Source organism: Cervus elaphus, chromosome 22 (genome assembly GCF_910594005.1).
Source record: "Cervus elaphus chromosome 22, mCerEla1.1, whole genome shotgun sequence".
Classification (NCBI taxonomy): domain Eukaryota; kingdom Metazoa; phylum Chordata; class Mammalia; order Artiodactyla; family Cervidae; genus Cervus; species Cervus elaphus.
In genome coordinates, this window is record NC_057836.1 from 11,252,941 (window position 1) to 11,271,002 (window position 18,062).

The following is an 18,062-nucleotide window of genomic DNA, read 5'->3' on the forward strand; positions in this document are numbered from 1 at the left end:
GGCCTTCCTTCTCTGCACTCCCACCCAGTACTGCTGTCCACCCGCCCTGGCTCTGTCCCCCTCCTCTGGCCTCTATGTCCCCCTCCCCCTCGGTGTCTAGCTTCTGGGCAGAGCAGCCCACCCAGCACGGCTGTCTCCCTCCCTCTCCCTACCCTCTCCCCACCCCGGCTCCTGGGCAGAGCAGCCTGTACCTTGGTGGCGGGTGGGGACTCTCCATCTGCTGTGATGGATTTCAGCTCGATTTTCTCCTCCTTGGTCTCCTCCACGGCTGGCTTCTCTACCAACTCTTGCTTCTTCTCTGGGCTGGCGGTCCTGGCAGGTCAGCAGGAGAGAAGAGCAAGGGATGTTGACCAGAGTAATAGGGTGCTGCCCTTGTGGTCCCTTGGGGTCCAGACCGCCGGGGCCTGGGACCACCTGTCTTCTGGGGGCCCTGCTGTGTGGCTCAATCCTTGGGGCACTGGGCCTCCCCCTGGCTCTGTCCTCCCCGGGTCTCTGCCCCCGCTCGGCTCTGTCTAGCACTCAGCTGAATGCCCAGCTTCTCCCCGACTTAGCCTCTGTCTAATTCAAAGGTTCCTGAGAACCTGCTCAGTATCCGGCACAGGTGTGGCCCAGACCCACGGACGAGGACGGCGTGGGGTCCTGTCTTGTCTGTTCATCAGCAGAGATGAGCTACAGAACAGTGAGGAGGCATCATCTTTCCAGGTTCTCCTCCGACTGGCTGCCCTCCCATCCCATCCTCTGCTCCCATCATCTGTCATGACCCTCTTCTCAAAAGAGAGTCCCCCAACTCCTGGACCGTGGGGAAACACGACACCTCCCCAGGGATGTAATTCATGGTGCTCCTCACTTAGAGCGATGTCCAGGAGTAGGGGAGAGGCCCAGCTCACTGTAGGGGCCCCCACCTAACCCCGTCTAGAAGGACAGCCGGGCAGGCCCAGCCTCTCCTGAGCACTGACGGGAACAGCATCTGGGAGCCAGGCCGCGCTTGGCCCAGGAGCCTCGCAGTTACCTGGCCAGCTTCTTCCTCTCCTTCTCCTCTTCCTCCTCCTTCTGGGCAGATGTGAGGCTCTCGGCGTCAGCCAGGTTGTCCACGGCAATGGCCAAGAACACGTTCAGTAGGATATCTGTTTGTGTCCATTCTTAAAGAAAATGACCCTTGGACTTGGGGTGGTGGGTGGGCACAGGGGCCGGGCCAGGACAGGACATGCAGGGGCGGAGTTCCCCACGGGGAGGGGTTCCAAGCCCACTGAGCCCCCGTTCCCCTCTGCACCGCCCTCCTAGCTTCCTGGGGTTTCCTGGGGGATCCAGAGCAGGTGGGCTCGCAGGCCGGGTCTGGGGTTGGAAGGCAGGGAGCCCAGCCTTGCTCTAATTGCTGGGTTTCGATGCTGCTTCCCACAGAGACGACTGCCTGTAAGTGACACTGTAAACAGCGCTGCCTCCAGCGGGTCATGGCACTGGGCGGTCATTACCACCACCAGGAGGTGCCTGCTCGCCCTGCCCACTCCCACCATGACTTTGTTCAGACAGAGGCCCCAGGAGGGTCAGCCGGGCTTCTGACTGAGTGGAGTCTGCCGTTTCTTCTCCCCCGCCCCCGACACAGATGCATGTACCGTGGGTCAGAGAACCGGATCAGAGCCAGTCCAGTCTAGAGGTTAACGCCGGTCAGGCCCCCTCCACCCCAGGCCCCGGGTGGCTCTGGTTCACACGGGGAGCTGAGGGACCCCGCTCCCAAGGGCAGGCGCTGGGCGTGCAGTACCCAGTTCAACCTCACTCGGCCCGCTAGGTTGGAGGTGCTGCCATTTCCACCCTGTTTCCAGGACACTAGGTGGACAGCCCTGGGTGTGTCTGAGGCTGAGAGCTGACCTCTGAGTCCAGATCATCTATAATTCTACTTTACAAGCCTCTCTGCACAGAACCCCGGGGGACACGACAGGGGGGAGCTGCCTGCAGTGGGGGACCTGGGAACCTGCCCATGGCCTGTCTGATCTGCCTGTGGCTAACATCCCCCTGAGCAGTTTCAGAGGGAGGGCAACAGGTGAAGGTCACTTCCGGGGTGAGGCTTTTCCTCCTTCAGCAGGGCCCCTGGCCAGGGCAGCAGATGCCTCACGATGAGGTCCGAGTGGGCAGCTGCAAGGCCAACACCAGTGGGCATTGCCCACCTGGACCTCGGCAGCTCAGGGGGATGGACTCACATCTCCCCTGGCCCCGGCTCCAGGTTCCCATCCCGACTTGCCTGTACCACTAAGGTGGTCTGGGCTGGACACGTGCCTTTTCCTTCTCTGGGGAAGGGTGGCCCTGGGTCCCCCCTGGTCAGGACCCACTGGTCGCACCTACTGGCATTGAGCTACAAGTTAGGGGGGCAACAGGGGTCGGGGGAGGCAGGCGCAAAGGATACAATTTCCACAGATGAAGAGGATGATGAAGTAAATACAGACTAACATCCCTGGAAAAGAGGGGCCGCCATAAGCCATGATCCCATCATACATCACCGAATTCCAGTCCTCCCCGGTCAGGATCTGAATGACATAGTCCCACCAATGAGGGACACAGCGTTAGACCAACAGCAAGCCCGAAGCTCCCCTGCCCGGCCCCCTGCTATATAGAAACCTCTGACACCTCTCTCCTCTCCCCGCCTCCTGCCACCCGATCTCCTCCCGGGGCTCTGAGCTGTGATCCTGCAGGTCCAGCCCTCTTCTTTGAGTGCGTGGCCACTGGCACAAATGATTGATCGACTGTAAGCACTTCCTGGGATAAACACCTCCTACAGTCCAGGCCCAGTGCTCAGCGGCCACCGTTAGCCCACCCTAAGGCTAAGGCATCAAGGTGACCACGCTCACTGAGGACCCACGTGGTCCCCCAGGCTTCCCCAAACATGAGGACTTTGGGTACCATCTATAAGATTTTGGCAACATCCACGTTATCGTTCAATTTAATCTGTAAACTGATCTCCCTTTAAACTTCAGTGCTACTTGAACTTGGCCCCAAGCCAACAGATCTACGAAAGTCACAAATTTGATGGTGGTCGTATTTTCCTGGGGGCAACCTCCCCTCCTCTTTCCTCTCCAGCAAGAGCCGTCTGCCCTCTTTTGTGGATATTTTGGGCTTTCATGTAGAATATGTTTGAATAAAGGTTTCCACGGCTAAGAAACAGATTTTTAAGCCACTGAGTTGGATCTTTTTTTTTCCCCCCAGGGGTCCATTGGACAGTGAAATTCCGTGGGGCTTGGGGGTGGGAGCTTAAGACTCTCCTGGGCTCCCGTGACCGACCTGGTCTGGCTTTGGCTGCCCCGTGGGAGTGGGAAGCCCCTTCCTCTCTGCTCCCCCCATCCCCAGGCACCTGCTTCCTGCGCCCCTCCCCACCCCGGCCATGATCCGGCAGAGAAGGGTCCATACCTGAAACACGGTGAGGAGGGACTGCGGGAAGTTGTCAAAGGTGCTCCTCCGGGTCTGCATCTCATCAAAGTTGAACTTCCCCCCAAAGAGCTGCATCCCCAGGAGGGAGAAGATGATGATGAAGAGGAACAGCAGCAGCAGCAACGAGGCGATGGAGCGAACTGAGTTCAGCAGGGACGCCACCAGGTTGCTCAGGGAGTTCCAGTATCTGCGGACGAGGGGGCATTAGCGTCCTCACCTCCCTCCACCTGCCACACCCGCCAGGGGCTTCGAGACCAACTGCAGCTCCCTGCTCTTTGCCCATCCCTTGGGGCAGCGTGGTGGTGGGACTGGGCCGGCCAGCTCTCAATTGGAGTGTGAGTGACTCAGTTCAGGGCCCAGGCTCAGCAGCCTGGCTCCGACCCAGCTCTGCACATGCCTTTGGGCAAGTTGCTCAACCTCCCTTCTTTCTTTCTTCTCCCCAGCTGAAGAAATAGGGGCAGTGACAGCTTGCACTTCATTGTGTTATTGGGAGGATTACAGGTGATAAGGATTTTTTAAAAGCTCAGCCCTCAGGCAACGAAATAAAAAAATAAACAAGTGAGACAACATCAAACTAAAAACTTCTGACAGTAAACTCTCAGCAAAGTGAAAAACCTACAAAATGGGAAAAAAATATTTGCAAACCATATATCTGATAAGAGATTAAGATACAAAGACATATTCTTCAACATATATGAAGAATGCATACAACTCAACAGCAAAAAACAAAGAACATCCCAAATAATCCAATGAAAAAATGAACAGAAGGCCTAAATAGACTTTTCTCCAAAGAAGACATCCAGATTGCTAACAGACATGTTAAAAGATGCTCACCATCACTAATCATTAGGAAAATGCAAATCAAAACCACAAGGTATCACCTCACCCCTTTAGAACGCCTATCATCAAAAAGACAAGAGACAAGTGTTGTCGAGAACATGGAGAAAAGGGAACGCTTGTGCACTGTTGGTGGGAATAATGTAAACTGGTGCAGCCACTGTGAAAAACAAAATGAAGCTTCCTCAAGAAAATTAAAAATAGAACTACCACACGACCCAGCAATTCTGCTTCTGGGAATATATCCAAACGATATGTCCATTGCAACATTATTCACAATAGCCAAGATGCGGAGACAACCTAAGTGTCCATGAATGGATAAATGGATAAAGAAAATGCGGTATACATTATCTACAATGGGATATTACTTAGCCATAAAGAAGAAGGAAATGTTGCTATTTGCAACAACGCGGATGAACCTTGAAGGTATTATGCTAAGTGAAGGAAGTCAGACAGAGAAACACAAATACCATACGATCTCATTTATATGTGGAATCTAGAAAATACAAAAACAAAACCAAACAAGACCCCTCACGAAACTTACAGAAAAAGAGATCAGATTTGTGGTTACCGGAGGCAAGGTGGTGGTGGGAGGTGGAATTGGATGAAGCTGGTCAAAAGGTACCAACTTCCAGTTTCAAATTCCTAGCATTTATTTAGTTATAGATAAATAAATGCTAGGCATGTAACATACAACACAATGACAGTAGCCAACACTGCTGTATATGAAAGCTGTCAGAGTAAATCCTAGGAGTTCTCAACATAAGGATTTTTTTTCTTTTTATTGAATACACTATATCTCTATGAGATGGTAGATGTTAACTAAACCTATCATTTTACAATATATGTAAGACAGATCATCATGCTGTACACCTTAAACCGAGATACTGACATATGTCAATTATTTCTCAATTAAACTAGAAAAAAAATAAATTCCAACTCAAAAAAAAAAACAAAACCCTCAGTATAGTGCCTGGCACACAGGTGATAAAGGTTAGTAATTATTGTTATCACTATTGATCTTGAGACAAAAAGACACAATTAAAAATTTTCTTTTTCCAGAATGTAGCCTTCCATCCAGCCCAGGCACGAGTGGGGTCCCCATCAGGTGAGGGTGGGCAGGGTGGCTCGTGGATAAGAGAGGGTGCATGGCTCATTGCAGTTTCCCAGATTCACCCTATTCAAAGAGTTGGTTCTTTTAAAAACCTGTCTTCTAGAGGTTATGATTCAGAAGCTGTGGTTGGGGCCCAGAAACCTGTTTTTCATAAGGATCCCAGAGGATTCTGGTAAATAGCCAAGCTTAAAAAACCCTGAGTTGCGACCACCCTACCCCACCCCATCCCTCCTGCACCCCTCCAGCCTGTGGCTGGCTGTAAACACAGATGCCTTCATCGTGGGGATGGACGGGGAGGGGGAAAACCCTCTCCTGGAAAAGGGGGTGGGACACGAATGGTTGGAAGGGCTCAGAGACCTGGGACAGGGTTGGTTCAGGTGCAGCAAAAGGGACACAGCCTCCAGCTGGGCACATGCCAGGACACAGCCTCTTGTATCTCCCAGTGCTATCCCCGCCCGGCCACCTTTCAGGTCACAACCTCAATCTCCTCCACTTAAGATATTCCCAGGTTATCACTGAGACAGACAGGGAATTGTTTCTGTTGCTCAAGACAGTGACATGCAAGCCACCCCCACTGCAGCCTGGCAGCTGCACCCCGGCCGGACCCCTCTCTCCATGGAGCGGCTTCGTATTAAGTGACAAAAGCAGACGGGCCAGCAGTTTGCACGTAAACATGACCTTCTCCCCAACCTGGAATCTCTCCTGCTCCTTTCTCCTTCAGACAGCTTTTCTCCACTCTGCTCTGCCTGCCAGCCACATGCCCTCTGTTTGCAGAAGATTAAGATACATTTCTGGAGAAGGAAATGGCAACCTACCCCAGTATTCTTCCCTGGAGCATCCCATGGACAGAGGAGCCCGGTGGGCTACAGTCCATGGGGTCACAAAGAGTCGGATACAACTCGGCAACTAAACAACAACAACAATGTACAGTTATTTGCACTTGCTCTCTAAATGCTCACACGTCTTCCTCATCTGTCTCACCAAATAGGCTTGAGTCCGTGAGGGCAGAGGCTTTCCTTCCACCTGCTCTGTCTCTGTCCTCGGGTGATTTCTGGCCAGCCCTGCATGTGTGATGGGCTCCTAGTCAGCTAGAGGCTGTACTGACCGTTCTGCTTGAAGCGAGGGAGTCAGAGAATCTTTATGGGCTAGAACACCTGCCCTGCTTACATTTAAAGTTCCCAAAGCTGCCTGGAGGGACGTGCTGAGGAGGCACCACTTTCTAAATGCCGATTCCCAAGCATCACCTGGAACCATGAGACCATTGACGTGAGGGGACCAGTGCCTGACAGCAAGGCGGTGTTTAGGAACCAGAACTCTGGAGCATGTTTGTAACAAGAATACCCAGCTGTATCAGCCGGTGGTGGGGAGGGGAGGTTAAGGTCACAGAACCCCTAAACTGCACAGAATATTCTGTGCAGAAAGACAATAGCCATAAACATCAGCGCCTTAGTTTTCTGGAGGCCCATGGACATGAGGGGAATAGACTGAGGCTAGTCTATCTAGCCCCACTCCAGTACTCTTGCCTGGAAAATCCCATGGATGGAGGAGCCTGGTAGGCTGCGGTCCATGGGGTCGCACAGAGTCGGACACGACTGAAGTGACTTAGCAGCAGCAGCAGCAGCAGTCTATCTAGGCTAGCCTGATAGACTTAGGCTAGTCTATTCTAGCCTCTGAGCGCTGAGACTCAGAGCTGTAAGCTGGCCAGGGACCCAGGGGCGCCAGCCTAGCAGGCCCCAGACCCGAGAGAGAAAAGTCACTGAGTTGGGGAGGAGGGCTGGCTGGGGAGCCAGATCAGGGCCTTGGCTGTGGGGAGCGGAGGCTGTGATGGAGAGCAGGTTGTATCACCTGTCATGGGCCAAGAGCTGATCTGGGAATGTGTGGTGGAGGAAGCCTGGAGGGGCTGAAAGGGTGGGCAGAGCCTCCGGCCAGAAGGGAGAACCCTCTTATCCTGCTCCTCGTGTCCCCAGGGGCGCCCAGTCGTCTCAATTGATGGGGGGGTGGTTCTCTGCACGACATGCTGGTGTGATGGGGCCCCCATGGCCCATCCCATCACAGTAAAGCACAGCTGTGTCTCTGGCCCAGGGTCGCCCTTCAGGCCTCCTCACCCCTTCAGCAGCTCCTGGCACCTGCCACCCAGGCCAGCGTCTCACCTGCCCTGCCCCCCCTGCCCCCTCCAGCTGCCACCCCGAGGCCCAGGTGAGGAAACATAAATGTATCACAGCCAGTGCTCCTAGGACAGCAATAAATCACAGCACACCGAAAACATCTGATCCACTGACGTTAAAGGAAGGAGAGAGGAAAACAGGAATGAATGAACGAATGAGTGAGCGAGCTCAGTGATTCAGGTAAGACCATCACCGAGGGAGCAGGTGTTCATGGCCCCGACGTCTCCCCATGGATTCCTCCATAACATAAGGTCTGAGGCTCCCGACCTTCCACAGCCAGACCGCGTGTCACACTGGTACATGTCGGGAGGACAGACTGTGGTTCCCAGACACGTGTGGGGGGAGGTGGGCGAATTGGGACAGGGGGTTAAAAGGGAGAAACCTCCAGTTATAAAATAGAGTCTTGGGGATGTGGTGCCCAAGGACCAACTCAGCAGGGGTCGAATCCTGGTTCCCTAAGACTCACCAGAGCCTGGAGGGACGCTGAGGCTGAACCCAGCATTTGCTGGGCCAGGAGGCGGCAAATAGGATTGCAGACCGTGGAAGTCAGGGTCTGGGATGGCCTGGGCCCAGGGTGGAAACTGCTGGTTTAGTTTCTCCTGTTCCCCATCCTGCACTTCATCTGGGGGCCGAGACTCTACAGTCAAACCCACCTGGATAACAAACTCAAAGGCCTGGTGTTCCCTGTTTGCTTTAGAGGCCTCGGTCATGCAGGGGGCAGACCCGCATGGGCCCGTGGCCTGCTCACACTGGCAGGGCAGCCTGCCTTGACCGTGGGACTGGGGAGGTGCTCCCTGAGCCTCTCAGAGTCCCCTGGCAGGCCCTGTGGTCGTGTCGGGGTGAGGCAGGGAGCGCAGCGTCATCCTCACCTGTCTCCTTAATCCCAGAAAACCAGCACCTTCCTCACTGATGGCCGGCTCGTGGGCCCCCAGCCTGGGAAGTGGGTGGACATCAAAGTCACCTTTGTAACAGGGGCCCACAACAAGCGCAGAGCCTCCCTGGGTCCCTGGGAAGAGTCGGGGCTGGGAGATGGCAGAGGAGGGCGATCTGTGGCTTACGGCCAGACTGACAGGGACACGGAGAGCTCAGAGACTGGAGGGTTTGAGCTTCGGGCTGTGGGGCCCCTGTGGTCAGGATTCACCAGTGGGGCTGTCAGTGCTGTCAGCCTGGTCTCACCTCTCAGGGCCTGGGGAGGGAGTTTCAGGAGCAAGGGAAGGATTCAGGGCTTCAAAGGGAAAATGGCAATGGCTGGAGGGATGGTGGTGCACTTAAAGACCAAGTGTTTAAAAAATGGGATGCAATTAGTAAATGGGAATCACATCCAGATCTAATCAAACCAAAGCTCCTCTTCCTTCCCACAGAGCAAATGTCAGGCTGACAAACAGCAGACAAACTAGATATTAAAACCATGCAACACTTAGAACCCCACAGAGGCCCGAAGCAGGAGAAAGGACCTCAAACCTCCTGTGGCTGGAAGGCCCTGGTCATTCACTCAAAGATAAAGACAACCCTCAGAATGGGAGAAAATAACAGCAAATGAAACAACTGACAAAGGATTAATTTCCAAAATATATAAGCAGTTCATACAATTCATACCAGAAAAACAAGCAAACTAATCAAAAAGTGAGCAAAAGACCTAAATGGGCATTTCTTCAAAGAAGACATTCAGATGACTGATAAACACAAGAAAAGACACTCAACATTGCTCATTATTAGAGAAATGCAAATCGAACCTACAATGAGATATCACTTTATACTGGTCAGAATAGCCATCACCAAAAAAAACCTACAAACAATAATGCTGGAGAGGGTGTGGAAAAAAGGGAACCCTCTTGTACTGTCAGTGGGAATGTAAACTGATGTAGCCACTATGGAAGACAGTATGAGATTCCTTAAGAAAAACTATTCCTTAAGAGTAAAACTATCGTACAACCCAGCAATCCCACTGCTAGGTGTATACCCTGAGGAAATCAGAACTGAAAAAGACACATGCACTCCAATGTTCATTGCAGGTCTATTTACAATAGTTAGGACAAGGAAGCAACCTAGATGTCCATCAACAGATGAATGGATAAAGAAACTGTGGTACATATATACACAGTGCAAATATAAGCCGTAAAAAGGAACACTTTTGAGTTAGTTCTGATGAGATGGCTGAACCTAGAGCCTATTATACAGAGTGAAGTAAGTCAGAAAGACAAATATCGTGTATTAACACATATATATGGAATCTAGAAAACAGCAGTGAGGAACCCATGTGCAGGGCAGCAACAGGGACACAGACTAGAGAATGGGACGAATGGAGAGAGTAACATGGAAACGTCTACATTATGTACGTAAAATTAGAGAGCCAACGGGAATTTTCTGTATGACTCAGGGAACTCAAACCGGGGCTCTGCAACAACCTAGCCGGGTGGGATGGGGTGGGAGGTGGGAGGGAGGTTTAAGAGGGAGGGGACATATGTACACCTATGGCTGATTCATGGTGATGTATGGCAGAAACCAATATAATATTATAAAGTAATTATCTTTCAATTAAAAGATAAATTTTTAAAAAGGGAAGAAGAAGGGAAAAATCAATTTAAAAACTTGGCTGGATTCATGTTAGGTCTTCATCATTACGAGTTTTCTCAGTTGAGAGCCATCAGAAGTACCATCTTGAAAAAAAAAAAAAAAAAGAAGTACCATCTTAATGGGGTCGGGGCTACAGTCTAGAGAAGTGAATGCCAAGAAAAGATCACGATTTCCAGTTATACACGAAGGTTCATAATTTTAGATGAGAAAGAGGACAGTGGATGGCTGCAGAAAATCAGGCCAGAGTGTCTCAAAGTGAGGTTATCAGAGCCATGGCTCAGAACACCCTGGGGGTTTCTGGTCAAAATCTCTAGGTTTGGGGAGATCCTTAATGAGCTCCTTTGAGGAGGACAACTTGGTTTGAGAATCACAATCACTGGTCCAGAAAACACTGTTAAAAATAGCATCTCCAAGAGATTTTCAAAGAAGAGGGAGAAACAGACTTGTTTGAGGGACAGCCAGGCTGACCTGTCTCAGGGGACCTCCAGGCACACTCCCAGACCCTATTTTAGGCACATTCTGGTCTCTGGAACATATTGGGGACGAGGTTCAGAAGCGGGCATGGGATCCCCCACAGCTAGTCTCTCTGGCGTCTCCCAGAAGCCCCCAGAGGGTTTGGAGACTGGAAAACAGGAAGACAATGACCTTTGCCAAAGGAACTTCTAATTAGACGATGAAATTGTTCTGTTCACAGACATTTTGGGGATCTGAAAATTCCTGTGGACCGGCTTTGGGAAGCTTGAGGATAAAGACAGATTTAAAATGGTTTCTTGGCAGTAGTTTCAGATTAGAAATAGATAAATTGTTGATAAAAATAGAATGAACACTAAGATGCTATGACAATACCTGGGAGCAAGAATTCTTTTCTATAGGAATTAAAAAAAAAAAAAACAACCCAAAAAACAAAGACAAAACCCCAAGCAGGTGGGGTTTTGAGAATTACTTAAAAGGCACCTGAAATGCCACATTAAAAATAGCTTCGGGCAAACCCCAGGAGGAGCAAGCAGAGTCACTCAAAAATCCTTTAAGTCCTGTCTCTGGAGATGGACAAGAGAGTTTAGAAAGTAGAGAAACTGGAATCCTTACGCATTGAAAAACTAAGATCATGGCATCCGGTCCCATTACTTCATGGCAAATAGATGGGGGAAAAGTGGAAACAGTGACAGACTTCATTTTCCTGGGCTCCAAAATCACTGTGGTGGGCGACGGCAGCCGCGAAATTAAAAGACGCTTGCTCCTTGGAAGAAAAGCTTCCAAGGAGGGGAGAGGAGGGCGGCACGCACCTTGTGATCTTAAATATCCGCAGGAGGCGCACGCAGCGCAGCACGGAGATGCCCAGGGGTGACATGATCTTGGTCTCCACCAGGATGGTCTCCAGGATGCCGCCGCACACAATGAAGCAGTCGAAGCGGTTGAAGAGCGACACGAAGTAGGCCTGCAGGCCCAGGCTGTACATCTTCAGCAGCATCTCCGCCGTGAACAGGGCCAGCAGCGCCTTGTTGGCTGTGTCTGCAGGGGCCGCACGGGGCGGGGCAGAGGAGGTGAGGGTGGGGGGGGGGTCCCTGCAGGGACACCCCATGCTGGGTCCCACACATGGCCCTCCCTCTGCGACTCATCTAGTTACAACCTCAGCACACATCCAGCGACAACCCCCTACCCCCCGAGTCCCCCACCCCACCACAGCGGCTCTCCAGGCAGCCCAGCTGCTGTCATGCCCATTTTCCAGACACAAGAAGTGAGGTTCGAGGGGCTGCCGCCAGTCTGCTCAGACCCACTAGCCAAGAGCGGGAGCCGGGGTCCTTGTCTGCCCTCGTCACTGGGAGGAGATGGGTCTGCCCAGGTTCCGGGAGACACCTCGGGGTCCAGGCTGGGTCTGCCTGGCCCTCGGGTTAGTACCCCAGCGAGGGGTGGTGGGACTGACAGCCGTGGAGGACAGGTCCCTGGGCCCAGGCCACCCTCGTCCTCTCCCTGGCTTTGTGCTCACTGCCCCTCGCAGGTGCGGGCCAGCACACCTGGAGGCCGGGCTGTGGCAATCCACTGGGGGCAACGGGTGGGCAGTTAAGGATCTGACAGAGCCCAACAAGCCACTGTTCCTGACGTGGTCTCCTGGACCCAGTGGTGACCGCCAGGACAGGTGGACAGCATCGCTGGCCTGGCGGGTCCCGTCTATGTACAGTGAGTTGGTGTGTTTTACTGGCTGGTGAGCTGCCAGGCTCTGGTGTGGCCAGGGTGACCCACTGCCCCCTCGTCCCTGGCCCTGCTCCCCTTGCCCACCCCCAGGAGAGAGCCCCATCAGCCTGAGTAACAGGAGGGCTGGCGGCCTCTCACCTTGGACTTCCGTGAGCCAGTGGGGCTGGTTGTAGTGCTCGGAGGCGATGGTGAGTGTGTTGAGGAAAACCAGGAAGATGACCAGCCAGTAGAAGATGCTGGACTTCACGGCCGCGCGGCACTTCCTTCTGCAGAACCGATTCCACCTGCGCCAGTAGCGGCTGGAAGGGGCAGAGGAGGGGGACGGGAGGGGGCAGCTGTGAGTTCAGGTCCCGCGCTGGACACCTCCCTCCCCTGAGCTGGCCCAGCCTCACCAAGGGCCGAGGGACCAGCATCCCACCGCAGTCACCGGCTCGTGGCTGACAGTGTGGCCTCAGCAGGGGGTGGGGGAAGGGTGTCCTGCTCCTCTGGGACCATGGCCCCCTTATCTGTGACCCCAAGCAGGGTCAGCCTTGTGTGAGGGTCTCGCCTAATGCTGAAGGGAGGTATCCTATTTTCATAACAGTGGCATCACTAGAAACAGAGCTGCAAATATAACTAGTAGTGATGATAGCACTAGGACTAGTAATGGCTATCACTAGTGAACCCCACGTCTGCCTGGTTCCATATCAGGCACTTCTCATGCCTTTTCTGAGTCTTTAAACAACTTTGCAGAGAAGGCATTGTCCTGATTTTCAGAAGAAAGCCAAGGGTCCTTGAGGTTGGGTGCCTGGACTGATATCGGCTGGGGACAGAGTCAGTGGTGTTACCCGCCCACCACCCCCTGCCCAGGTGCCCAGCACTTGCCTAGCCGCCTTGTCTATGGGGGTGGGAAGAGTCAGCAACAGAGCTTCTTGCCTTCACGGAGGGCTCTGTTGGACAATGGGCAGAACCCCCATATCTAACATGAGTTCACGGCACTCATGAAGTCCTGAAAACTCATCCATGGGCCATGGGACACTGGCCCCCGTGGCCTCTGGTTAGAGACTTTCATCAAACCTGGCTGTGCATTGAATCACATGGGGAAACTTAATAACAAAAACCCACCGGTATTCAGGCACCAACTCTAAACCAGTTAAATCTGATTGTCTGGGGGTATTTTTAAATACCCTCCAGACGCTGTTGGGCTTCCCAGGTGGTGTTAGTGGTAAAGAATCCGCCTACCAATGCAGAAGACGCAAGAGGCTTGGGTTTGATCTCTAGGTTCGGAAGATCCCCTGGAGGAGGAGATGGCAACTCACTCCAGTATTCTTGCCTGGGAAATCCCACGGACAGAAGAACCCGGTGGGCTACAGTTTGTGGGGCCGCAGAGCCAGACACGACTGAAGTGACACAGCACACCCAAATACCACTGCTGTTTGTTAAGATTCTGGATGGTTCTCTTATGTAACCACAGATGACAACCATGGAGCTGGAAGATCCCAAGGAAACACTCGCATTTTATAACTTTGGTGGATGGATTTATAGCTTGTCCCCAATTTCATCCTCAATACTGAGAAAATATGCAGCTATATTTGGTAATTCTGTCGGCCAAACATTTAACAAATGCCCACACCGTGAGAGGAGGGAAGGGAAGGGAGTGCAGGGGAGACTGTGGGGCCCTGCCTCGAGAGGGGATCTGGGTCTAGAAACCAAACAGCCAACAAAACAGCCATGCGGTCAAGGGTCAGCTCAGGGTAGGGATGCTCAGCAGGCCGTTGGGATAGAGATGAGGAAGGCCACAGCTTCACTCATGCAAAGACGACAATGAGCTGACTGATTTTGGAGGCAAGTTAGCAGGCCTTTGACCCTGGCCTCGAATGCAGGGGAGAGAGCAAGGGTGGGGGGCATAGGCCCAGTCACCAGCGTGGGCCCCCTGCAGAGGAATGCCTGGAGATACTTGCAGGTCGTGTCTGCAGGAACACCCACTGGCGGCTGAGGACAGAGTCCCTACTTATGGACAGAAAGGGGGCACCGGACGCCTGCACTCATATCTACACAATGTCCTAGGTCTCCATTGTCCAGACTCTGCTGTTAGGACCCTCCACCCACCCCAGACGGCCTTCGGGAGAGCTTGACTTTGTCTGTATTTCTACTCTGTTATTTCTGTGGCTATGGTCTGTGGGAAATCCTACTGCCATGCCTTCTGGAATCTGTTCTGAGACTAGGAAGGGGGGCACATCTAAGGAGGCCTGGCTGCCCGGGAGCTGCAGGAGAACCTGGCCTGTGGCCTGCAGAGCAGGGAAGGGAAGGAAGGGTTCTGACCTGACCCCGCCCTCCATCACCTGGGGGGCAGGGACGCCACCTCCAGGGAGCACCAAGCCTTGGCAGGGACGATGGCTGCTACTGGGGGAGGGTCACCACATGGAGAAGAAATGCCCGGAGGTCAGAAAAATGATGGTTCCCAAGTGCGCTGTGGGCCTTCCGTTCCCCTGGACGGACAGTCAGGGAAGAGCAGGGGTGGGGTGGAGCGGGACAAGGCGATGGGGTGGCCTCTGGTCGGGGTGGGGGGCGGCCTCTGGGTGCTGGACTTCTCTGGCCAGGGTGAGACTCCACTTGTCTCCTGGGACTGAGGTGGGTAATACTATAGACAAAGTTGGGAGACATTTTTTCCCCCTGAAAAACAAATTTTCAAGACAAACTCATGTCTAATCTTAAGTAGCGTCAAGGTGGCTCAGTGGTAAAGAAACTGCATGCCAATGCAAGAGACACAGGAGATATGAGTTAAACCCCTGGGTCGGGAAGATCCCCTGAAGAAGGAAATGGTAGTATTTCCAGTATTCTTGCCTGGGAAATCCCATGGACGGAGGACCCTTGGCGGGCTGCAGTCCATGGGGTTGCAAAGAGTCAGACATGACTGACTGAGCACGCATACATGAACGACGCACAAACGGACCCTTACCACAGGCACTTGCCATCTACCTCTGCAAAGATTAAATCATGTGCTACTGCAGTTGCTGACCTTCAGCACCCCTGCAAAGAGTTCTCTGTGGAGAGCAGAAATGAGGCCCTCTGTGCTTTGGAAAAAGCTGGCAGGACTGGTCGTGAGAGAGTTGGATATTTTCAGGAGATGGTTTTATGAGCTCACGTCTTACATCTCCTTAAAGCTAGAAAAACACTAAAATCCTTCATGGTGATGCCTGCTCCTCGTGACTAGCAGTGACCTACAGATGACTAGCAGAAACCTGCAAAAAATGTGTGCTTGATTGTATGAACTCCACCCTCACCAAAATCACATATATACTGACCTTCCCCCTGCCTCTTTGGAGCAGTTCTCAGTGCTAGCTGAGATGCTGTCTCCCAGGCTATAGTCCTCACTTTGTCCCCAATACAACTTAACTCTCACTTTGTGTAATTTTTAAAGTGGGCAATAGTTTACATTGTAGTTGCAAAGAATGTGTTTTGAATAGAGGCAATCTCATTTACAGAAATCACCCATAACTGATTCAGAGGCTAATGGAATTGTGGCTGCTTTCTTCCGGGGTTTGGAGGAACTAACTCCACCTCTGTCTCATGCTGATGAAAGCTTGACTAAGTTCTGTTCCCAAGTCTGGGACTGGTGGATACAGGTGCCACGTGCTGGGGGCCTGTCCTGGGGGTCTGGAGATGTTCTGGTGGATCCCTGGTAGCCACTGTGACTGACGGTCAGGGTGGTACCCGTGGAATCGTGTGCTCGCGTGACAGCCACTCAGGAGAGCCACGTGGGCTTGGGCTGGGGTGGGGGTGGAGTAATTACTACCCAGAGAAAGTATTTAAAGATAATTACACACCTCCCACTCTTCAAAATATAGCTTTGCTTGACAACTGGTTTCCTGGCAACGCTTCCTACTGTATAATAAACGTAATAGTTTATTAGAACGTGTAAGTTTATTTGTGTGTTTACATGCGCACAGAGAATATAGAGATTAAATGATAAAGCAAGGAGGAGGAATTCACCTGCTATTCACGTTCCCTCAGTTCCCTGGCAAAGTCATTTCCTCTAGAAGTGGAACTTTCTGGACACAGACCCAGAGGGCATGGTGGGCTTGGTCGTATCCTCTCTCACATCTCACCCGTCCATTCGTGGTCCCACCAGACAACTCTGCTTGACATGGTTGTCCCCCCACCAAGCCTCCTTTTTGGGGTCCCGCCCTTGCTTCAGGGCTTGATGGGGGGCCCACCTTCCCCATGATGCACTTTTCTAGGTGTCTCAGCCTTGGAGCTCCAGACACACTGTCTATGTTACTCACTTGGCTACACACTCAAGAGGCATTTGTTAAGCATCTATCCCAGTTGGGTTCTACATATTCAGCAGTTAACACACAGACAGGAAGCTCACGTGGTTGACGGACCCCAAGGGAGCTGGGTGCCAGGTGGGCTTAGTAGGTGCCTCAGGGGAAGGCCTCCCAGCCTGCCGTGGGCAGCCAGCCAGGTTCCACAGAGGACACGATGCCCCTTTCCTGTAAGTCAGTATGTTTAACGTGAGGTTCCTGCCTCTCCACCGAGATCGAGATCGCAAGGTCCTGAGATTGAGGGGTGGAGTCCTGCCCTTTGTGATGGATCCGTAGCCCCCCTGCCCCCCACGCCCCCACAGCAGGAACACTGGGTGGGCAGGCAGGTAGGGCAGCAGAGACAAGCTGTGCACAGACTTGCTCACTGCCTGTGTGGACAACGCTTAAGACCCCAGGGCTGGGGTCAGGAGAAGAGGGGGTGGTGACCCTGGAAGAATCTGCCTGGCACAGAATTCTGGACAAGCATCTAGAACAGGAGACACCAAATGGTGGACACTTGGGGCTCTTTCCAGAGACAAGAGTGGAGAATAAGCAACCCAGAAAACCCCTACATTTAATTGTTTTATACAAAAGTAACCTAAAAATGGGCAATTAGGATGGGCAAATTTGGGCATGTGCCTTGTTGCTGAGGGGATAGCAGAGGTAAGGGGGAACTTGTGGACACATTTCTCTGAAAATGGGACAGGTTTCCAAACATCAGACTCCGAGGGGTTCCCCTCAGACTCCGAGGGGTTCCTCTCAGACCCCTGAGGGGTTCCCCTCAGACCCAGAGGGATTCCCCTCAGACCCCTGAGGGGTTCACCTCAGACCCTGAAGGGCTCACTTCAGACCCCCGTGTCTCCCAGATCCAACCCTAGCACATTGCCTGGTTAATCCCTTCAAACTGAGAAGACCTCAGAACATTTTGTTCCATAACTGCTGAAGTCCTATTCTGAGCCCCAAATGTCACAAAATTCCTTATTATAACTAATTCCTCAAAGTAGCGACTTGGCTTACCAAGAAAATACTCTAATATTGCCCAAATATTGTTAAGTCCATTAATTTGCCAGAATTTCCCTAAGACCTCTGCTCTAATATTTCTTTTAAAAATCCTGTGATTTTGTATCTTTGTCTTGCAAGTAGAATAGGCCATTTGTAGGTCAGATTCTACTATGTGTCATTGTTAAACTGAGAAAATGATCGAGAAATTTTTTTTTTTAACTCAAATTTTAGATTCTCTACTGGAGTAAAACAGGCTTTTCCCTGTTTAGGAGGTTACTTCTGAGTTGTGGAAATTCTCTCCCCTTCTTCCCCTTTGTTACTGTATTTCTCCTGCATCTCCTACTCCATTTCAGTTGCCACCGTCAGACAGACAGAGGCTGTGAGGAGGCAGTTTTCCCACGTCTGCTCCACAGAGGCTGCTCAGGGTTGACCTTGGTGATTCGGTGGCATTTTCAGTCCATTGCCAGCTTTGCTATTCCC

The 18,062-nt window shown here is 52.3% G+C and overlaps 1 protein-coding gene across 17 annotated transcripts in view; it reads right to left on the reverse strand.

Moving 5' to 3' along the window:
* Nucleotides 1-18,062, reverse strand: part of CACNA1C (calcium voltage-gated channel subunit alpha1 C) — a 449,377-nt gene that overhangs the window by 60,930 nt on the left and 370,385 nt on the right. For all 17 annotated transcript variants that reach the window (XM_043882595.1, XM_043882597.1, XM_043882599.1 and 14 more), the window contains exons 12-17: nt 12,433-12,593; nt 11,388-11,613; nt 3,394-3,601; nt 2,396-2,516; nt 1,010-1,124; nt 192-312 (exon numbers count right to left, since the gene is read on the reverse strand). In XM_043882595.1, coding sequence (XP_043738530.1) covers nt 192-312; nt 1,010-1,124; nt 2,396-2,516; nt 3,394-3,601; nt 11,388-11,613; nt 12,433-12,593 — 952 coding nt within the window. The remainder of the gene's footprint in view (nt 1-191; nt 313-1,009; nt 1,125-2,395; nt 2,517-3,393; nt 3,602-11,387; nt 11,614-12,432; nt 12,594-18,062) is intronic.